Source organism: Paroedura picta, chromosome 1 (genome assembly GCF_049243985.1).
Source record: "Paroedura picta isolate Pp20150507F chromosome 1, Ppicta_v3.0, whole genome shotgun sequence".
Lineage (NCBI taxonomy): Eukaryota > Metazoa > Chordata > Lepidosauria > Squamata > Gekkonidae > Paroedura > Paroedura picta.
The window spans coordinates 137,435,167-137,459,141 of record NC_135369.1 but is presented as its reverse complement, the minus strand read 5'-3'; the positions used below and the strand labels follow the sequence as shown (position 1 = coordinate 137,459,141).

The 23,975-nt window shown below is 41.2% G+C and overlaps 1 protein-coding gene across 1 annotated transcript in view; it reads right to left on the bottom strand.

Moving 5' to 3' along the window:
* TBX18 (T-box transcription factor 18) overlaps window positions 1–23,083 on the bottom strand; it is a 33,291-nt gene extending 10,208 nt beyond the window's left edge. Inside the window, exons 1-6 of the mRNA XM_077305280.1 lie at window positions 22,346–23,083; window positions 20,073–20,268; window positions 17,595–17,696; window positions 12,722–12,893; window positions 6,140–6,307; window positions 684–748 (exon numbers count right to left, since the gene is read on the bottom strand). Of these exons, the coding sequence (XP_077161395.1) occupies window positions 684–748; window positions 6,140–6,307; window positions 12,722–12,893; window positions 17,595–17,696; window positions 20,073–20,268; window positions 22,346–22,667 (1,025 nt within the window). The 5' untranslated portion in view covers window positions 22,668–23,083. The remainder of the gene's footprint in view (window positions 1–683; window positions 749–6,139; window positions 6,308–12,721; window positions 12,894–17,594; window positions 17,697–20,072; window positions 20,269–22,345) is intronic.
* Window positions 23,084–23,975: the final 892 nt, after the last annotated feature.

Below are 23,975 nucleotides of genomic sequence, written 5' to 3'. Positions count from 1 at the left end.
ATTTTAGAGCAAATCTACACAATTGACCTAACTTTGTTCAACAGTTATTCCTTTTCCTCCAGAATTGCAAATAGTATGGGGTGGGCAAGCAAGAGATCTCTAACAAAGAATTATCAACATTTAATCATAGTACTGCTGTCATTATTCTTGGAAAGAAGCCACGATAGTTTAACTGGTCTAAAATGATATACATTTACATTTGTAGAGTACAATACCCTAGGGTAGGCTTTCTCAGCCAGGGTTTCATGAAACCCTGGGCTTTCTTGACAGCCCTGGAGGAGTTTCCCAAACGGGTGGGAGTTAATTAATGTTTTTTTAATATATTAATATTTATATATATATATATATATAAAACGTTTATTGAGAGATATGACCAAAAATTCTGAAAACATTTCCAACTGTTTCATTGATTTTATTCTCTATTGTTCAATACATAGCTCTTATTTATGAAACAAGAACAATATGCAGTTCACTCTTATGCTATCCACCTTTAGGTATGTAACTTGTAAGATGTAACTAAAACAACTTCCTTAATTCTAGCCTGAGTGCAGAGAAATCATGAAGTTCCAACAAAATTACCAGCCCACATCCATCTTAGTGTTGTTTGTAACTTATTGTTAGTATTATTAGTAATAAATGTCTCACAATTGCTATTAAAATTAAATAAATACTTTAAACTTCACCTGTTGCGTCCAGAGTCTCTAAATCCTTTGGCAAATGGATTCCTATCAATCTTGAGTCGGGTGATCTGTCAAGAGAACATGATATAATCACAGAAAATGTGGTTCACAACCATTGTATCTAGGAATGCCAAATGTGGGGGGTCTTGATATGGCCTAAAGCTTGAAAATTACAAAGCCCGGATCTTGCTTGAAGCATGGAACTATTAGTATACAGCTCACTGGATTGTGGCCAAGAATATCCGCAAAGTGAAATTGTAACTGCTACAAAACTAAAGTGTTTTTTATTTAGGTAGGATTTTGCCTATAGAAACCTATAAAGTATAAACCTATAAAAATTAAAGAATGCATATAATATAAAGGATAAAGTAACCACCATTATACAAGAACTCAATCATCCTCTGCTAACTTATTTCAGGAAAGCACAGGGTATGTTTGTATGTACATGCTTTTTAATAAGCAAGCCAGCATGGTATAGCGGTTGCAGTGTCAGGCTAGGGTCTGGGAGACCTGGGTTTAAATCTCCACTCTGCCATGGAACCTTGCTGGGTGACTTCGGACAGTCAGAGATTCTAACCCACCTCACAGAGTGGTTGTAAGGTTAAAATGGAGGAGAGGAAAATGATGGAAGCCACTTCAGACCCACATTGAAGAGAAAGGTCAGGTATAAACTAAGTACATAAATACTTGGCTTCATCAAAACAATTGCATGCAATCTACTGAACATTTGCCACAACTAAGTCACACACATTTCCATGGCATTTCATTGCAACTAAATGAATACTAATTCTAGTTCACTGAATAGCTGTCTGTACTGAAACAGAATAAAATCCAGAGTCCTTTTCAGGTCTACTCAATGGGGCTCACTCCCAGACTAACATCCTTAGGATTGCACTGGATACAGCTTCTTCCCAGCCTATCAGTGCTCATGAAAAGAGGCATGTTTCTGTGGTTGTTCTTTGTTAACTTTACACAGGCAGAGAAGCATGGAACAGTACTAATGGAGCAGTAATAAACAGATGGAAATATCCAAGAGTGGCAGCCTTCCTAAAGCACTGGGAGATGACTGACAGCACAGCCAGAATTCTATTTCCTGATATGCACGTTTGTCAAGTCAACTTCAAGGCCAATGTTGCTTGGCAACTGAAAACCTGCTTGGAAACCCCTGTCTTCACCCTTTAACAGAGTCTATAATGAAATTATTTATTTTATGCCGCAGAGTTGGCATTAGGGGCCTGCATTCAGCATAGACCAAGCCCCCTCAAAATCTTACTGGTATTTTGGGGGTATCATTTAAGCCAAATACAGATTAGGGAGTCTGATTGGCCAGTGGAATAGCTGAAGATCAGCTGGGGTGGTGGGAACTGAGAGCTCTGCACCACGTCAGCTGGAGCTGGTTTAAACCAAGATGCAAGAGGAACCAGTCTCGGATTGGCTGAGGCAGCAGGAGCTGAGAGCTTCCAGCTAGGTCTGTGTGCAGTGAGAAGAGTTTTCCCCGCTGCATGCAGATCCTGGGGCCAGCTCCTTCTGTAGCACTATTTAAACTGTGTTATAGGAGAAGCACAGTTTGGGTATATTGGATCTGGGATTTCTCCGAAATAATGAAATGTTTTTGGGTCCAATAGACCCAAACTGGAAAATACTGTGTTGTTTTTTTTTAATTGCACACCCGTAATTGACATGTCCATTGGGTTTTCATGGCAAAGATGCTGGAGAGGTTTGCCATTTCCTTCTCCAGTGGATCACCTTTTGTTAGAGCTCTCTTCTATGAACTGTCCATCTTGGGTGGCTCTGCATGGCATAGCTCATAGCTTCACTGAGCTACACAAGCCCCCTTGCCCCGGCAAGGCAGCGATCCTTGAAGTCCCTTGGACTGCAAGGCAAACAAACCGGTCAGTCCTAGAGGAGATCAGCCCTGCCTGCTCCTTAGAAGGCCAGATCCTGAAGATGAAACTCAAATACTTTGGCCACCTCATGAGAAGGAAGGACTCCCTGGAGAAGAGCCTAATGCTGGGAGCGATTGAGGGCAAAAGAAGAAGGGGACGACAGAGAATGAGGTGGCTGGATGGAGTCACTAAAGCAGTAGGTGCAAACTTAAATGGACTCCAGGGAATGGTAGAGGACAGGAAGGCCTGGAGGATCATTGACCATGGGGTCGTGATGGGTCGGACATGACTTCGCACCTAACAACAACACTTGACATGTAGATGCCACTGTTCTAGCATGGAACAAGCATAACGGTCACAGTCTGGGCCCAAAGAAGCCATCAGAATTTGACTTCCATTTTAAAAAGCAGTTCACAGCCAAGTTGTAAGGGAGACGTTTCCTATGTTTATAGAAAGAAGCTTAATTGTAGGACCACTGTATTCGCTGACTCAACTGCCATAAAAAGAATTTAAAACATTAGATTATAGTAATCAACTCTCGTGCTTAACTCTTAGACACATCTCACAAATTTAGGAACTTGAATCAAGTTGTATCTATCTCTTATCACCAAATATGCCATCAATTCCAGAACTAGAGCATAAGCCCAAAACTTATTTTGGAATGCCTATTTGGATTTTTAAAAAACATTTCCTCCCTGCATAGCAACAATGCAATCACTTTTGAACGGTCCCTTTACAAAGCACTTGAACCCCCAAGCCCAGGGTATCCTTTGGTGTGAGCAGCAGTTCCTCGAATCAGAGCCACAGTGCAGTAGTTATGAACACATTTTTCCTTCACAAATAGTTTTAATTTCTAAAAAAAATCAAGCATCAAGGAAACAGATGCAAATATTCATAATGCACCATACAAGACAAGAGAACTAAATCATGAAATCAGAGAAAAACTGCAAAACATCTATTGCTTTGTATTCCTCCAAGGACGGTGATCGAAAGTGCCATCAAGTCAGAGCTGACTTATGGCAACCTCAAGAGGTTTTCAAGGCAAGAGATGTTCAGAGGTGGCCTCTGTGTCATGCCTCTGGTACTCCTCGGAGGCCTCTCATCCAAATACTAGCCAGGGCTAATCTTACTTGGCTTCTGAGACCTGACAAGATGGGGTTAGGCTGGGCTTTCTAGGTCAGGGATATCCCTCACAATGGCCTGACAAGAGTGAGAAAGCCTTCACTGAAAAACAGGAAGCATTTCCCTGATTTTGTCTCCATTCTGCCTTCTACATCTCTCACAATATCTTCCATTGTAAGGAAGCAATCATGGCAGTAGGGGGGACTGCAGAAAAAGGGAAGGAGGCAGACTTCAGTGCTCCTTCCCCACCTCCTAAGCAGTGCTTTACTAATCCGGCAAGTGCAAATGTGAAAGGAAGCATCTGCATACTCAGATGATCCTGAGCAGAACTTGAGAGGCACATCTACGTTCACTTTGTTATGTGTATCCAGAGCTCATTCAATTAGCTAGATGTCCTTTTTGATGTGGGTAGTATGTGCATGCCCAATTTTAAACCACTGGTTTGTAGTAAAAAACTAGTAATGCATAATTCTAGCTGAATCAAAATGTGTATCTCTGCTCTGATCAAAGGGACAGAAAAAGGAGGGAACTTTACTCTTGGTTAGTGCATTCATGACTAGGTTATATAGCCACACTCAGTCCATTTTAGACGTATTACAGTCTCTCTAAATGGGCTATAGCTATTTCCATATGCAAAAAACACTTTTGGTGAATGTATTATGTGTTTACTTATTTAGAAAACCGTCTTTATGTCTATACCCCCATGAAGACCATTATGTTCTGCCAACACCAAGCAGCTGGTGGCCCCTGACCCAAGGAGATTTGTCTGGCCTCAACTAGGGCCAGGACATTTTCCGTCCTGGCCCCCACCTGGTCAAATGAGCTTCTGGAACATGTCTGGGCCCTGCCAGAGTTAGCACAGTTCTGCAAGACCTGCAAGTCAGAGCTCTTTCATCAGGCTTTAAGTTGCATACAATTACATAACTTCTATTAGGCCCCACCTTGCTTATTATGTACCATTGGGTGTAGGAGATCCAGACCAAAGTCTGACTTGAGGGTCAAAAAATTGAGCTGCTGACATCGGTGTTTTTTAAACTGGGGGCCGTTATTTTGTTTTAATTAAATTTTTAAATTTTAATTCTATAGTCATTGTATATGCATATATGATATTTTATACTGCTCTGAGCTGGTCTATTGGGATGGGTGGTATTAAAATCAAATAAATAAATTTTTAAAATAGAAATCCATTCAGCCTCTCCAGAGTACCTGATCAAGTCAGCCTACAAAGAAGAATAGGAATAAATCATAAACAAAAATGGTTAAAATTAAACTATTAAGAAACCCAACCAAAACATTAAAAAAAACAGCATTCCATAACCAAGGCATCATCACAGGAAGAAAAATCCCTGTTTCTGGTCACCACTTCACATCTGAAGGTGAGGGCACAGAGAGCAGAGCTTCAGACAACACAGGTATAGGTGGTATTTCCTGTATCCTGGCCCCAAGCCATTTAGAACTGTGGTCCCCAACCTGCGGGCCGCAGTCCGGTGCCGGGCCGCAAAGGCCATGGCGCCGGGCCGCGGTTCCCTCTCCCCGCCCCCCCCGTCGCAGTAAAAAACTTGCCAGGCTGCAAGCTTGTGGCCCGGGAACCTTCTTACTGCGGGAGGTGGGGGAGAGGAAATCAGGGCCGCGCCCGCTCATTGCCGGTCCGGTCCCCAGTCTAAAAAAGGTTGGGGACCACTGATTTAGAACATCCACGATAAGAACTAGCACTTTTAATTCTGGACACATGGACAGTCAGTGCAAATCTTTCAACATAGGAGTGATATGACCCCGAGCAATAGCCTAGCTGCCATATTTTGAACAAGCTGAAGTGTACAGCCAGATTTCAAAAAGCCAACCCCTAGAAAATGTGTTATAATAATCAACCTAGATTCAAGTACCTTAAGGAACAACAAGACTCTGGAGGTATAAGCTTTCAAAAGTTAATATCTATTGTTCTAGCTATTCTGCAGACCAACACAACCACCCTCTGAAAGTAATTAATCTGGTTGTAATCACAGTACAGCTCACTTAATTTTCAAGGAATGGTTGTTCCAAATACACAGGTGTTCTCTGGCTGCATGAATAAAGGCTGAACATGATGACGACCAGTTGTACCACAGATTGTGTAACCATTACGGCATAAATACCCATCACGCTGTAACAAATGCAAAATTGCTCAGGAGTAATCCTAGTAAAAAGATCTCCTTATTTTTTTCCTTCCTGACAACTGAAACAAGGCTTCTGATGACTTCCTTCTGAAAAAGTTTTATAGGCTCTGAAAAGCAGAAAACACTACATACCTATCCTATGTGTTGTGCTTCCAAAACTCAATTTATTATCTAGGGACCAGACTACATTCTACAGTCTAAAGCGTATTAAACAACTATCTTCCTTACTGAAAGTCATAGAAGACATTTTTTCCTCCCATTTGTTTAGAATTCAGTGACAACTTAAAATAAAAGTTACCTGTTGGTTCTGGTATGCTGTAACAGTTGTGAAAACCGTCTCAGGAAAAGAGAATGCCTTCACCCCCTCCCCCGAAGGAATGGGTTTGACTGGGGAAAGATCATCGCCACAGTCTTTCCGAATAACATGGACACGTGGCTGGTACTTGTGCATAGAATGGAGGATAATCTACAGCAACAACAATGAAAGAGAGAGATTTGTTAGAAATGGCTCCCTGGGTATATAAAAATGTTTTGCTTATCTTTATGGATACCATGATAATTTTGATGTATCACAAAACTGGACTGGGTTCAGCTCAACACAGTGCCTCAGAGAGACTGGGCTGCAGCTGGCATCCTGAAGAACAAATTAAACTTCAACCACTTTGCAGGCTAAGTTTTTAAAAGCCATAATGAATATCAGTAATATCTGATTTTTCTGTATTATAGAAGCAAGCAAAATTATTCTAGAAAGCTATACTATTATTGTCATAAGATGATATCCTGGTTCTAAAAATATTTGTACCTGAGATTAGGAAAACTTAACATGAATCTCCAAGATTCCCAACCATCCAGAAAATAAATAATGACCATGGTTCATTTTTATGTGTGGCTTCATCTACAAATATGCACACGGGTATTAAATATCAGGGCTGAACAGAATGAAAACTAGTTAAATGGTTAAACCAAGTTCATAAGCCAAACCCAAATCAAAATTTTCTAGCACTCTGGCAAGGCAGTGCTAAGCAGAGCTATATCCGTCAAAGTATACTGAAATCAGTGGGTTTAGAAGGATATAACTCTTCCTAGGACTGTACTTTGGAAGGTCTAGAGGACTTGGAAAAAACTTATATTCATTTTATATCATATGTGAAATTGCTTTTAATGGTTCAAAACCAAAAATGTTATTATTACTTTTGGACGCCCATTAATACCCATAAAGGTTTCATGGCTACTAGCCGATAGAAAATCTAATTAAAAGGAGGAAAATTTTTAATTTCCTGTTTCATTATTGGCCACAGAATATGAAATCACCATTGTATGTCATCCTTCCCGCTACCTCCTCTTTCTTGGCTCAACTTTAATGCTAAATACCATGAAACTAAATTTGCCCAATTAAAAGGAAGAGTTTAATATTTGAATAAATATGGTCTTGGCTAGTTGAGATGATTTCATATGAATTCATTTCTCACTGGGAGACATGACACTGTTTTGAGTAAGCAACTTTCCGGATACTTGAACTTTCACTAGAGTGAAGTCAGGCTTTTGACAATCACATCAGGAACAACCAAATATTATGCTCAGAAAATATATTTCTTCCATAATACAAGTTTTCCCATTTCTACATCCTAATGCAGAGCAAAATGCCAGAAAAAAATACAGCTGGACTTAATGTTCAAGCAACATTTCTAGCCATTTTCACTTCTGGGTGAGTGTGCATGTACACATTTTGCTTTGTTAAAAATTACAAGGAAAAATATGACAGGACTCACAACCCTGCCTATAACCAGGCTCTGCTCTATTCTGACTCTTTAGATGCATGTCTGACAATATTAAGAAATGATCCTGTTTACTTTTTTTCTAACAGAGGCTCAATATTGCTAATTTAGTTTTTAAAAGCTGAGGACAAGAGAACATTATGTCAAGGAATACTGCTGTTCAAGAGAAGCAAATAACATCTTGGCTATGTGTTGGGATTGCTGCCTTGTACTTCCCTGAAGGGGGGCAATTTTTTTTTAATAAGCTCTACTGAAGAGTGGAAGAGTGGATACAGCTCATGAAATTAATGATCAACTGCAGGGGGAACACAACAGCTTTCAGTGCATATGTTAATGTAGATTTTACTGTTAAAGTGCTCTGAAATCATTAATTTCCCCCCCCCGAGATATATGGTATCAATGATATAAAACAAAATAAGAAAAGCAAAGAGAAATATGAATCAAAACCCGCATAGAGGTTCCTTCAATAGGGCAAGTTTTTATAAACTGTAGTAAAATATCCTGTAAAAAAGGATTGATTTCATCTGCATATTTATAACATCAAGTACCACCTCCAACATTTTTCTTGGCCCTTATAGTTATAATTACACAATAGTGTAATTCATAATCTTCGATAGACTGCTGGGTTTTATCTCCTTACCAAAAATCCAAAAAACTAAGCAAGGAAAAAGGAATCCATGCACAGATAATTCCATATCACAAAGTGGACCACACTTTACCTCTCACTCCTTTTTTTTTAAATTCCAAAGCCCTTGTCACATGTACCAGAAAGCTGTACTGTAAAGACCACCTTAAAATCAAAGTAGATAAAATCTAACTAATCTAGTAAGTAGGTTACTTAGATTATGTATAAATGTATATGTACACATGTTTGAATAACTGAGAAAGTAGTTCACAACATTTAAATGTGGAAAATGGATATGTTACAACTGCATTTGACACTTTTAAAATAATCCAGATTATACACGCAAGAGCAAGTATTTTATTTCTATGCTATCTCTTCAGAGTCCTGCTCGAGGTGGCTTACAATCAAAATAACATCACCATATTAAAGACAGCCGATTGAACATAAGCCATCAGATATAAACAGCATAAACTATAATTAAATCAAGCAGATGATTTTAAAAGTTGGTACGAAAATTCTTAATTATAATACTTGAGCCAGGGTTTCTATGTCGACATAGAAGAAAGAGGTCTATGGATATGACTTGTTTTTTAGTTTTGTATACTCCAGGAGTGTACAGGCTACAGCAGCTTCTTCCCAAGAGGCCCCTACAGAAGTTGATCTTTAGCCCTTAATATAATTTCCCTCCCACTTTCTCACCTCTTGCTGTAACTTGCACAAACATAAAATGTACATCATTAATAGTTGCTCCATATTTAAATAACAATAGAATTTGGAACATACACCTAATTTTCCAAACAGTAAAGTCAAACTAACAATGGGACCTATTCATAGCAGGGCAGTCTAAAAATTTAATAATAATAATAATAATAACAACAACAACAACAACAATCATCAAAGTTACAAATCTGTCTCTTGAAATCTGAGGCCACACTTAGGGTTGCCAGGTTCTCCCTAGCTGGCAGGGGATGGGGAGGGGGAGTTCTTAGATTCAAGTTTGGAAATTTCTGAAGATCTGGGGATGGAGTTTGGGAACAACAGGGACCTCAGTGGGGTACAATATCATAGAGTCCACCATCTGAAGCACCCATTTTCTCCAGGCGAACTGATCTCTGTGGTCTGAAGATAAGCTGTAATTCCAGTCACACCTGGAGGCTGCCATCCCTAGCTGCAATCCAAAACACAATCTTAACACTTAAACATACAAAAATCAGCAAGTTAAGCATTCCTATATTTGCGTTGTTGGACTGTGATGCTAGATCCTTTTAAAAGGTGGTTTTTCAAACACTAAATTAAAAAACAAACAAATCAGTTTCACTTATTGCCTAGTGATTACTGGTTGCTTTCTTATCATTCTGATTGTATCTTCACAACTTCAACAGCAAGAGGATTGTTTTTTCTAGAATGATTGTTGAAATTCTTGCAGCTGTCACACTGCAAGTACAGTGGGGCAAGTACTGTACTTGGGGCAAGTACAGTAAGGGTGACATAATAATCCAGTGCACATGCACAGGGACAGGTTTTAACTCAACTTGGAATGTCATGCAGGCCAATTATTGTAAATTAACACAAAAAACACAATCCATTTTATGAATTCGAATAAGGAAGCTAGGTGGCAAGATTTAAACAAAAGTAGAGGGGAAACTGAAAGGCTAAAATAAGCAAAACTAAATGCTGCATTTGTATTCAAAGGACTAAACAGATTTTTCTGCCTCTGTGTTAAACTACAGACTAAAGTAACACAGGTCGGAGGGTTGTCCTGGTAATGATGCAGGGAAAATAATTTGTGTTGACTCAATATTACCACCTATCATTCACAAAACAAAAAGCCTGTGGTTACTGATACAGCCTTAAACACATTGGTTCATCTGAGAACATGCACTGAGAGTACTCAGGCATAAGACACAATTCCTCAATATATATATTTCTAATAAAGCACTTCAGCATGCTAATTTACAGCATGCTCCCTTCAGACTCCATCTATTCATTTATAATGAACCTCCATCTCCCCATTTATAAGGAAAATTTCCCACTGTGATTTCTTTTCTACATGTGCAATAATTCAAAAACTTCAAAACATTCCTTCTGTCTGTCATAATGTCTAAAGATTTCTCTGGTTTTTTTTGTTTGTTTCTATAATGAAAAATGACATTCTTTGCAGTCTTCCCAATTTTAGAAAGACCAATTTATTACGAAATATTCTGTATTAGTCTTCAAAATTTGTATGCCAATTTCAAGGCATATTTTAGGCCTAAATAAGTTCAATGTGTATTTTTAATTGCTCAAGGAAAAAGCTCCTTGACTTTCTTCCAAACGTAAGTACTTAGTAAGGAGGAATGCTTGAGTAATCCTAAAGTATTCCACACAATGAATAATAGTTTTATGGCAAGAGCTACGTAGTTTTTAACTCAGAGGGGAAATGTTAAACCTTTATGGTTATACAATCTGAAAAGCTATTCTCAACCCACCTAATATCTGTAAATTGTGATTATCTAGCTAAAAGACATTCAATTATCTGTTGAACCCAATGAAATACTTATGAGCAACCAATCCATCCACTGCCAAATGCAGAGGGTTGGGTGCTTCGGTGTCCAAAGCAGCCACTCACGCCTGAAGCAGCCAGCGCCGCATTGGCCCATTACGCACGGCCGCCAAAACGGCGATTTCGGGTCACATGGAAAACGCGGAGGGGGAAGACGCGGAAGCTGCGCTTTCTTCCGTGTTTCGCTGATGCGGCTTTTTCGGTTGCAGCCGGCACCGTGCATTATCGGTTATTTCAGTCGCCGCCATTCCACCCCGAATGTGCGCTATTCCCCCTCCCCGTGCATCATTGTTGGCTGCTTCGGGCGCAAGCAGCCGCTTCAGACGCCGAAACGCCCAACCCTAGTCAAGACCCTTCACTGAGTAAAGCTCAATTTCATCACAAGTTCCCCAAGTACTGCAGCCAGGCAAGAGCCTTGAAAATACCAAACAGAAACAAATTTTCCCATACATGAACACTTGTCTTTCCTGAAAGAATGCAGAATCAAGATCCAGAAATGCAAGACAAACTGTGTCAAGATTTACTTAGGTCCTGACCATCTTGGTGAGAAGCATTTCTCATTAAAAAAAACATGCCAACATTTCTAAAGTGATTAGCTGTGTGAATTTCCCACTACTTGCTTATATTTGTGCTTAAACATTAAACCAAGCAGAACCTCTAAACTACTAATAACAGGTGGCAAAACCCCCGCAAAAACACTAAGTGGAATATGACCAGAGTATGTGTGGCATAGGATCATGTAGTTTTTACCAAACTTTACTTTTACTTATAAATACTCTAATGGTTGTCAGCTTACTTCATAATGTCACCATTTCTAGCAGATAGAAACAACTGTTTTTGTCAGTATACGACCACTAATTTTCTTCTACCTGAACCATAGTTCCTTCATTTATAAACAGATTAGATTTGTGCTGCATTTTGATCAAAAAATTCAGTCTCAGGCTGTCAGTCTCAAAACACACATAACTAACTTTAAAAACATAACAATTGGTAATTGTTTCATCTGTGTTCTCCATTGGAGCAGGAAAGTTTTTAATATATAAGACGATGTCTTGTTTGTCTACAAGTATGTTAGGACAGCCCTTATATATTGCAGTTCTTAGAATTGTTTTCTACAAGCACACTCATTCAAAGAAATTAATGTGCAATTTATAACTGGATTTTCAAAGTGTATTATTTAAAAACCTCATTTCAAAGCTCGAGGCCACAGTATTTTCCAAAATTTTGAAATGTGAGTACAGTGGAGATTGCTTGAAACACAAGGATCAGTCTCCCCCCCCCACTTGTTCTGAACAGAAAAGGAAATATTCTTGCAATATATTCTGTCACATGAGGTAGTGTCATAGCTAAACAATCTGGAGTTTGCGAACAGAACATTTAAACTGAACAATTCCCTGCCAGTTTTGCAGAAGTAATGAGCTTCAGCTGTGAACAGGTCTTGCTCCATAAGGTAGGTAATAAATCATTATCAGAGTGAACACAGCTCTCATGTTGTTCCTTTTGAGGACCGTTATTAACACCTCATGGAGTTTTGCACTAATTATTTAGGTGGGTTTTTTAAGAAAAATCATTAGATACGTTTTATTTTACTCAAGTAAAATTGTTGTTTGTGGAAAACATTTAAGACAGACATATTGTTTTCACCATGTTTCCTATAAAGAAGTGAAGATTCAAGCGACCTATGTACTGACAAAATGCAATGCTAGCTCTACGCTTTTCATTTCATTAACAATTTCTCCAAGGCATAATGTAGTCTTGGGAAGTAAAATGGCACCCAATTACTAATTAACCATCATAGCAAAATGTAAAAGCATGCACACACATAACCCAATCTAAGATTTATATGGGAAATCCAGTTTTGGAATGTGAGGTTAAACCAGAGATTCTTTCTTTAGAAGATGCAGCATTTTGTACCATCATAGAAAACAACATACTCACATGGCCCTGGTCATCCAGTTCATTGTTTGTAAGTTTCAGTTTGTCAAAGCTGATGACTTGCCTCATCCAAGTCTCCCCTGAGGCAGGTGAATCCGGGTGAATGTATACACGAGGGGGCACAGGTGAGTCAGCATTACCAGCCACCATCCATTTGGAGCTGTGATAAACGTACCTAAGGAAAGAAACCCACTGTTTATGATAGGCACAATAGAAATAATTCACTGGAACATTTTATACTTTGCAGCAAAACATTTCTACAAGAATACCTAGGATGATAAATGTTTAGGTAAAAACCTATGAGACTGTTTACACACTGGGAACTTCACTGCCCCAGCTCCTGTGCAGGAGCACAAATTGTGGGTGGATGAGGCACACTGGGCCAAAAACTCCCCGTGTGGGTGCAAGAAGAGGTGGGGTAACCTGCCATGACTAAAAATCCAGCCTGCAGCACGGCATGAAACCTCCAGTGCGTAAATGGTCATAGTAAGATTCCTGTTTGACTGACATGCTGGGCCAACAGTCAGTCAAATACTGTCAAGTATTCAAAGAAGCCAAGAATTCCACAGTGCAAGTGGCAGCATGTCTTTTTATTTTCACTAAACTATCATATCTTGGGAACAAGTTGCCCAAAACTGAATATTGTTTTTAATGCTGGTTTTTGTTGTTGTTGTATTTGATTTATCTTAGTTTCTTTTCAGACTGTTACTATACGCTGACCTGGTTGATGTTGTGGAATAAAAAATGACAGACAAGAAGTGTTGATTATAACTTTCACATTTATAACAGCCTTTTGTAACATACACCAAAAAATAATCTGCTGCATTTCTAAAAGTTGATTCCATTGCCCCACCATAATAATTTCTTAATTAGTGTACCTATCAAAATTTATAATTATGAAGTTATTTTGCTATTCTAATAACGTTTTAAAATAATTGACTAACGAATCAAATATATGTATATAAACCTTGTTCCTCTGCACACTAGAGGGAAAACTGCAACTCCAAATAACTATTTAGACTCAAGCTATTTTCATTTAGCCTATTACATTTTATACTATACTAAATGCTGAAAAATCTAAAATGAGGCTGCAAAAATCATTGGAAATAATCCCAGAAATATGTACTTTAATATTTATACAACAATGGGATTATTGCAGTAAAAAGAAACATTCTATAAAAATTTATTTTAAAATTCAGATTAAAACTCCCGTTCTTTCATTTATCCAATAAAAACAATATTCTGACTGTAGATAACACCATCTTCCATTTAAAACTATCCACTGATCTACTTAACATGTTTATGTAGTCCTTTTTATCTACCATAAAATGCATCATAATTTTTATAAGCATGTTTTTAGATAGCATAAGGACTGAAATGAAATAAGTGTGTATTCCCTTAAAATATCCTTGTTTACCTAGAGATGTATCAGCTGGAGTTTGGCACAGGCAATCAAAACTGTCCTGATCAAAACAGACTTGTTATGTTTTCCAAAAATATATGCCTTAATTCAGAGTCCAATGTGTTCTCCATTGCCAACACGGAGCTCTGAGTTGCAAGCTCCACTCAAGTAAATGTGATAACCCTTAGGGTAGAGGCGCTCCATTTTACATCAAAGACACTGAACCAGCACTAAATCACTGGAGTCTGGGAATCTTCCTAAATGCCATAACTGTGATTCCGTCTAAACTACTCTAAATTATTTATCATTTTTATTTGTAGAATCTATTTATGCATTGTAAATATTTTAAATCCCTTTATGATTTTTGCCATAATATATTAAAAGAGATGAAGTATTATTATGTCCTGCATGCTAACAGAAGTAAGACTGGGATCACTGGGCAAAATCCACAAAACTCTGTTATTATAAAAGGTATATTCATTTTAAAGAAGCTTCTGGAATTATGCTCAGAATTTGAGAAGTGTTATACCACAATTCAGGAAGTGAGTAAGGATTATTCAACTACAAGAATGGTAGGAAGTGGAAAATTGTGTCTTCTCTGGCTGCTAAATTCCCTTAAATACCCTGGAAAACACACTGGTGACCCCACCACCAACACTAAATACCTCATGAGAACATCTAGACTAACCCATTGAGAAGGCACCCTTCTAGCACAGTACTCAGTACTAGAATAACAACAAAGTGACATGTTAGAGACCCTAGAAAACACCTTATAATTAACTCGGTAGCACCCTTGAAGAAATATCCCACATAAATAAACTGTACTAACTGAAGTGAAAAAATAAGTCTTTATAAGAAAACATTTATGAGAAAAGGAAAAAAGGGAAAGGTAGTTCAATTCCAGGGGGAAGAGAGAAGAAAGCATAATAAAGGGAAGGACACTCAACGCAGAGACAGCAAGCTCTGTACAGTGGGTAGGATCTGGGAGAACCATATTGGGCTCCCCACTCTTCCATGGAAGCCAAGGTGACCTTGGGCCAGTCTCACTCTCTCAAATCAAGCTCTCTTTCATGGGGTTACTGTGAGGATACAATGCAAGAGAGGGAAAGAATGTCAGCCATTTTGGGATCCCAATCAAGAGAAACTCATGATATAAGTGAAGCAAAAAATCAAATAAGATATTCATTTCTGAACTATAGAAAGACTGAAAGATATGTGTTAATAAAAAGTTATCTGCATGAGTCATCCACACTAAATTAACTGGCATTTAGCCATTTCAAAAGATCTCATAATTTGGAAATCATGCTTAATGTGTTCTTGCTAACTTCAGTAATGTTCAGTTCAAATGTGGAAGATGTATTTAAGTTCATAACTGAAGCAACTCATAAAAATATTATTTGAACTGACCTAAAACAATTTGAATGAAAACAGATGAGTCACAAAAATAAACAGGACTTAAAAGTGCTTAATCTGGACCAAACTGTCCATGGGGGTTCTCTTTTCTTGGATCCATACTTAGAAAAAAATTATATTTTCTTATCTCTGCAGCAGATGCTATGATTAAATCAGTATAAAAAAGAACTGTACCGTGTTATGCTTCTGCAGTGCAACATAATCTAGCTATAATGAAATATTAGGATACAATGTCATTTTGGTGTTAACAATGAAGACAGCCATTTCAATACACATTAAAATTAATATCTAATTAAAGTATTTTGCCTACATTGATTAGTGAACCAGAACACTAACTGAAATTTGAGATTTTCTCTACATCTGTAAATGCTGACAAGTAATATGCCACATATTTCAGTATCATACTGTTATGAAATTAAGAGTTCCAAATTGAGGATAGCTTAATTCTCTTTAAGAATACCCATAAACATAATGAATTCAACAACATGGTACAAAGCAATCCATAACAACGGTTCCTTTCATATTGCTGTTTTAACTGGTGCTGGCCTGATTCCTTACAATGCAACATGGGAACAGAAGTTTCAGACAACATATTTATATCTATTTATGAGCTGTATCTTAAGCATTCTGACCATTTCTTACCACTCTTTTACCCTATTTTAATGTTCTAAGTTCTGCAGTACAACACTATACCCATATAGCAATTCAGTAACAGCTACAATCTGAATGCTGTCGATATAGCATTTAAGTGCTGTGTTGGTCTAGCGCTATAGCTCAATAGTTAGCACATTCAGGGGGGAAAGCCAAAATAGAATGCTTTGCAAAAAAAAAGGCAGGAGAAAGTTGCATCTTCAGAAGCTTTGCAAGCATTTCAAACACTACACTACAATGTTTGAGAATTGCAAAGAACACCTGACAACAGAAGAAACGCGCGGGGTTAAAACAAAACATCTCAGCTCCACTTTACAGATGGGGCACAAACAGCTTTGTTTGAAAAGGTTAAAAAAGCCATTAGCAACCAGGAGCCAAAATCGTTGTGTCTGAAATGACACAAAAAACCATTAGCTACCGGTAGTTAAAATGGATTACAAAGGCTGTTTAAAAGGGGCTGTTTGAAAAGAACGGGAGCACCTTTGTCTAACAAAGCACATCAGAGTCCTAGCTCTCATACCAGAGTAACTGGACTGGGGCAATATCTTGATACTGTGCAACTATTAATAGAATGAAATTAAGCCACTGTATTGTATGGGGTCCTTAAAAAAGCTAAGAGAGTATAAAAAAGATTACAAAAGCTTTTTGCATATGAAATGCAGAAATAGGCCTGCATATAAAGTAGAAAAACAGGATTTGTGTTGCAAGAGTAAGCAAAAGGAAATTGCCTTCCATATATATTAAATAACACAAGATTTTTAGTGAATGGGGTTGCTTAGGTTATAAAATTCACAGTATGCATAAGTTTTTTCCAACTGAACCCTTTGGTAATACTTCTTTAACTGAACAATAAATATGGTTGTGTTGTAAACCATCTGAATTCCTGAAAACTGAACTGTGCTCCCCCATCCCGACAAATTCTTGCCAGGAGTTCTAATAGGAACAAATGTGGATTGCCCTGGTTATTAAGTTCAATTGTAGCATGTGCTCATTCATGGGAAATTTTCATACAGAGAAGAACTGACCAGTCACAACAATGCTGCTCTTTGACTGGGCTAGCACAGTGCTTTACACAGGCTGTGGACAGTCCAAATTGACTTTACTGCCTTCGGCGAGTCTATAGCAAAATAAAGGAGCTGGAGGACTGCAGCTTACGTGACAGGAAAAAAACTGTTTGAAAGCTCATCTAGAGTGTGTTAAAAAAATGAGCCAAATGTACAAAGCAGTTCAATGTAAAAAAAGAAATCTTGATTGTTCTCACGTGCTTGGCAAAGACCATTTATTTTCTATAGAGTGAGATGAAGATAGGAATTTGGAAGAGTTAAGCACAACCTTCTGTTAATTTCCAAACTATCCACACTGTTTTCTAGTTCCCAATATTCCAAGTTTTATAAATTGCTGTTACTATACCTGTATCTTTTGTTATCCACTGGGACAATGTCCATAGCAATATAATATTGTTGATGTGGATCCAGACCTGAAATTTTCACTCTCATTGCAGGAAACATCCGTCTGAACACACACAAAAAGAGAGAGCATTTTAATAGAAAACAGACGGAGACTTGTACAGAAACAGGGACATGTTTGCAAAAACAGCTCCAGCATTTTTTAAATTTAAGATTAGCAGCAGGAATCTTTATCATTATAACTCAATGATTAATAAAATAGTTCTATACATATGTTTCAACAGACTGCAGATGTTTTTCCCCCCTGAAAAATTTATTTAGAATACAGATTATTCAAGTGTAGTTTGCTGATCAGCAAACCCTTTTCATTCTGAATTTCTGTTTTATAAATATAAGTTTCACATGATTTATATCAGGAAATTTACAGAGATAGGAGCTATTGCTCACACAAAATAGATCATTCAGAGGTTAACACTCTAAAATTAAGAATATTTAATTATTTATGATGAAATTTGTTTCCAAATCATAGGCCCTCATCAAGAAATCCTTCCATCTAGAACAAGGTGTGTTCTTTTTCCAGCCAAAAAGATTATCAGCAGTGCCATGGGAAGGACAGAATATGATATTTGAAATCAGTTTCTCTCATCTCTGATTGAACCTGTCAGAGCTGACAATACTAATCAATTTATTCAACGGTGCATACACATAGCAGAAAAACTGGATCCACAGTCTGCCTCCCCCCCATCCCACTAGAATACTAAACATGGATATTTACAAATAGTCCTACTAAAATCAATGGAACTTACTTCTTATGAACATTGTTAGGGATGTACAGTAAATAAAAGTCTAAAGATTAGAAGACGTACTGGTTAATTATATCAATATCAAACAATAAGTATAACGCATACAGGTTTCACAAACTGTAGACAAAAAAAACACTGATTTCAGGGATACATGGCTATATTTCCCAGGGTCAGATTGGAATCATTATAGAGCACACATAATTTTGATACATGACACAAATCTATGTATAACTGTTACCCTGTCTAATTATTGAAGGTTCAGTTTGCGGGAAGTTTATAACAGATATGGTTTTTGTGTAAGCAAACATACAACTTCCATTTTGTTAACTATTTTGATGTTCCAAATATATAAAATCAAGCTAGATTTTAGAAAAAAATTAAATATGATTGGCTAAACAAGAGCCAGCTAGTCCATGCTGCTATTTCAGTGCACCTGTAGATAAAAAAGAAAAGAAAACCTTTGACAGGACAACTTTTAAGACAAATGTATCCCTGTGCTGTTTAAGACTGCACTTCAATCATTAATAAATCCCTCTGAAAATGTAGAAGGTAACATATGGATTCAATAAAATATGTTTCTGTAATTTCTAATAAGTTCAGATACTTTTATACTATACAGGTTTTTACCATGTGTATTCCTTGGAAAGGGAAGAAAAAGGTTCTTTTTAGAAGAAGGCAGCATTCATACCCTTCACTCTAATGAACAGGAAACCCAAAATTCCACATATTTCTGTATCAACTAAAATTACTGTTGCTGAGCTGGCTTATAAATCAATTTACTTTATTTATTGTGACGCTCTTGTGAATTTGGGATTTTGTCTGCCATATTTAAACATTAACAGCCATTTGAACTTCCAACTTCTGCAGTGCAAAACTTTCTATTTAATTAACTTTCTGGAGCAAAGGCAATGTGATAATGACAACCTGAACAACTGAAACACAAAATGAAAGGACATCTGTAGTTTCCCCTGATGTTATGGATTTGTTAAAATGTCCTGCAAAAACCATTGTAAAGCATTTAAATTGACATGCAGTATACCAAAAGGGTAGAAACTGTACTTTTTAAAAAAATGCAAAAAATGTCTGTGGGGTGTGTGTGTGTACTAACAATGAAATACGCAGGTTTACACTCCAGGATCTCTGCTAATCTAAATATGTAAATCAGTTACACTGATCACATCACATTACCTTGAAACAAATAAAATGTAAATAGATTTCCAAGTCTCCTCAGTGTGTAAATACTTTTTTCTTGGAAACCGCCGCTAAAATACGTGCTATGCACTTTGAAATACCTTAAATCCAGTCGAATAATGACCAGATCCTCCTCAGGGGAGGGCAGTATATATAAATAATAAATAAATAAATAAATAAAATACTCAAACTCGCATGGCTTTATTTGCACCCAGCTCACAATGCCACTTGGAGATAATCAAAATTATTAACTGAATAGGCTAGGATTTACTTCTAAGCCTATATTATTAACAGTGTGATGATGCCAACGCGGATAAGCCGAAATCTGGGCATCTTGCCGCTTCGGTGCATCCCCTCCCACTCGGAAGGCACCGGGCTACACTTTCCGCGTTGACAGTGCTGGCCACTGACGCAAGGCGAGCAAGGTGAGGCGAGGCCGACCCCTGCGTGTGCGTGTGTGGGGGGGGGGGGGGGTGTCGGGGCTTTACCTTCCCGCCTTGGTGATAATCATCTCGGTGCCGATCTCGTGGAAGCGCTTCCAGAGCTCCGCGCCCTGCAGGTCCACCCGAGGCACTTGCGGGGCGAGCAGAGGAGACGCGGGCCTGGAAGCCGCGGCCTTGGCGGGGCCTCCGGGCGACAGCGGGGGCGAGGCGGTCCTCAGGAAACTCTCTTCGCCGCCGCCGCCTGCAGGGAGGCGAGAAAGGGCGAGGCCGTCACGCGACGGAGCAGCCCCCGAGGCCCGCGTTAGGCGGCGCGCCTGCCCTCTCGGCCTCCGTCTTGGGCCCTGTGGCCAGCCGTGAGAGGCGCGAGGCCTCCCCTCCGCGCGCACGTGTGCTCCGGGGAGGGGGGCACGTGCCTTTTGCGCCTTCCCCGCTCCTTTTGGCGCCCCTCGGGCCCTTCCCTCCGCTGGAAAAGCCAAAAGCAAACAAGCGAGCGGGCGGATAGACGGGCGCGAACGTGCATTTGCTGAAGGGCCGAAAGAGGTCTCCCGCAAGGGATGGCCGTTTGGCGGCCAAATGGCGGGAACTGGGGGCCCCAAGGAGAAGGCCGCTCGAGAGCCCCAAGCCCGGCCGTGAGGAGATAGGGCGGGGGCTTGCTAAGAAAAACCACCAGCACCACCACCCCCCTCCCCGGCGCGCGCACTCGACAAGGGAGGCCTGGAAAAAAACCGGGGACCCTCGGGCGCGCAGGCCTGCGAGCAAACGCGCCTGGCTTCAAAGAGGCCTTATGGCTTTCCGTGGAAATCCTGCTCGCTTAGCAGGTCGCTTCCTGGGCGGAAGTCCATTCCATGAGATCAAATGCGGGCCCCAGATTTCCACAGTATCTCAGCCCCGTGGGGGAAAAGCCCTTCCTTTGCAAGCTAGTCTTTTAAACAAGCAAGTTTCGCCATGCCTATGTGGGCCTCTTTTGGACTGGTTCGATCACTGATGATGAGGTGCGATCCAAAAAAGGCGACGGGCGCCTACGTCCTATGAGAATCAACACGATCTATGCATGAGGTGGTGTATTCATTGGTGGCCTTTAGGCGTCTTTCATCTTCTTTCTGTGGGTGGGCTGACTAATAAACTGATAAAAGTATTTATAGGTTTAGGGATTCCAAGACCTGTTAAGAAACAAACATCAACAACTTCACAGGGGCTTAACTGGTATAAAACTGGGGCTTAACTGGTACGAAACTGCGGCTATTTTTGTCTTTAAAAAAAAACAAAGTCTAGGCGTCACAGTGAAGGGCGGTATATAAATTGAATGAATGAATAAACAAATTCCCATTTTTGTCAATTTTTTATCCCTAAACTATGACCAGTCGCTTATTCTTCATTTTATGGGGTGAGGGATCGGCATAAAACTAGTCCAGAAGGAATATATTTACATGACAGCGTTACAGAATTTTATGGGGATTCAGTAACAATGTATTTCAAGCAAAACTAAAGGACATATTTAAATATATATATATAAACATGGGGGAATCATATTATTCATTGTCTTAATTCAATTTGTCACCTAACTGGGGGAAGGAAGGAATCCCCTCTTCATGGAACCATTCTCCAAATGTGCTCCCTCTAGTATCCACTTTAATTATTAATGTAAATAAAACTGGTATGGGGAGAGAGGTCCTCCCACCCACCCACACATTTTAAAAGAAGTGTTGATATTACAGCTCGGGGATTTGAAATAAGGGTATATGTCAGGCCCAAGAACTTGAAACGCCAGGGAAGTGCGGCTTGAGCCCACTTGGCGCCATCCGTGCCATGGTTGAGGGGCAAAGCCCTCCGGAGCGAGGAGGGTTCCTAGGGTGCAAGCGCTGCTCTCTTCTCCGCGGTCGGCTCGGAGTTAGGGCCACGCGGCCTGTTTGGCACAACCTCACAGGACTGTCCCGAGAGTCAGGCTAGCCTCGTAGGGGCTGATTTTGGGGATGGGCTCTGGCCAAGCAAGACGCGGGTGGCGGAACCAGGCGGGGAAAGAGGCCAGGCAGCTGAGAGGCTTTCCCACCCCCACCCCCCACCCCGGCCCTGGGGTAGCCTGGCCCCCGCAGAGGTCCTCCCGACTGCCCGAAGATTGTCTTCCGCGCCACCCGGGAGGGCAGCGGGGCACGGGCCAAAGGAGCAGCCGCTGCGCAGGCGAGGACGGCGGCCTCGGGGCTGGGGGGGCTGGGGGCCTGGGCGAGCGGGGCCCGGGGAGGGGGGAGGAGGGGAGGAGGGCAAGGCAGGCCGGAGCCGCCTGCGGGCAAACTTGGCTGGGCTGGCAAAGGCGAGTCACTCACCGACCGGCAGCGCCCGGGCGCCACAGCTCCCCTCACCGTCGGCCGCGCCAGGGCCAGCGCCAGGGCCAGGCTGCAAGGCTGCTCCTTCGTTGTGCGTGCTTTGGCCGGAGCCTTTGTCGCAGCAGCCGCTGCCGCCCGCGTCGGCCGGAGCCTCTTCGCCGCCCGGCCCGGCCAGCTTGCGCCGCTTCTGCTGTGGCTGGGCCGGCGGCTGCTGCTGCTGCTGCTGCTGCTGCTTCTCGGCTCCGATGAGCGCCTCCACGGAGAAGGCGTGAGCCTTGAGGCTCAGCATGGGGCAAGGCGACGCTCTCCTCTTCTCGGCCATGGCGCCCTCGTCGCCTCTCGCTCTGCGCCTTCCCGGCCGCCGGTGCTTACATCCACGGGGCAGCGGGGCGGCCGAGGCTGGCGGGCGGCTTTCTGCCCGGGTCTCTCCCGCGCGCGCTCCGCCGCGGCGCCTTCCCGCCCCGGAGGCGCTCCTCCGCTCCCCCGCCGCCAGTGAGCTCTGCCTCGTCTGAGGGGCCGAGCGGCTCTGACATGGGGAGCGAGCGCTCTGCGGACACAAATTAGGGCTTGTAATTGAAATTTGTTGCCTTGATCTGTCAGCACTTCCAGGCAGGAGACCGGGGGAAGAACGGGCTCATTAGTGTCAAGAGAGTGACTGGACGGGGCGGAGCCCGGCGGGGGAGAGCGGCTGTCAATCAAGACGGGACCTCGGCCAATCCGAAGTTCAGGATTTCTCGCCCCCCCTCCCCTGGCTGGGTGCTGCTTCTTTAGAAGGTTACCAGAGTGCGTGGGAAGGGGAGAGGGAGCCCGAGGGGACCGCCCTCTCTTGCTGGGGCATCCCAGAGCCCCTGTCCTGCCTGCCCCACCCCAAGATAGTTAGCATCTGTAAAATGGGAGTAGCGGGGACCTGACCACCCTCTCAGGGCCACTGCAAGCACCCTGAACGTATAGCCTTGCCGGGCGATGGACTAATTGTTCGTTGTCTTCCTCTCCTCACCCCAACAAAAAATCAAATAAAGATATAGATAAAGATTTGTTTTCTTTGTTCGTGGAGCAGAAAGAGACCCAAATCCTCTCAGGACAGTGAACTAGCCATGGATTGCAGGATACAATTTTTTAAAATCAAAACCCAAAAAGAATAAGAGGCATATTAAACAGTCAGCTGGGGCAGAACTTGCCTTATGTTTCAAACAGCATACAGCTCCCTAAAGCACAGCTTCTAATGGTCGAGGAAATTCTCGTGCGCGCTCGCCGCCCTGACCCGGCAGAAGGGAACTTGGAAGGGAAGATGTGGTTTTAAAGCTTTTCATGGTTTCATGATTCGTTCTTATGGCCCCCACCGCCTTGAGTCTGCAAGGGAGGGCGGTATACAAATGTAACGATAAGAATGACAATAGTACCAAAGGAGCGCTCCTGAGCCAAAGTGCTTAGCCGGACGTTGCTTTCTTTCTTTCTTTCTTTTGAGCAGGGGGCTTGTGCAGGAGCACTTCCGGGCTCCACATCGCCCCCACCGCGCGTCTTACTCCTTCAGTTTATCAAGTGCAGTCCTACCAACTCCTGCCTGCTTTGGGAAAAACCTGCCTGGACTGAGTAGACCTGCGAAGCATCCTTTCTGTGTTGAGGGTCTGGA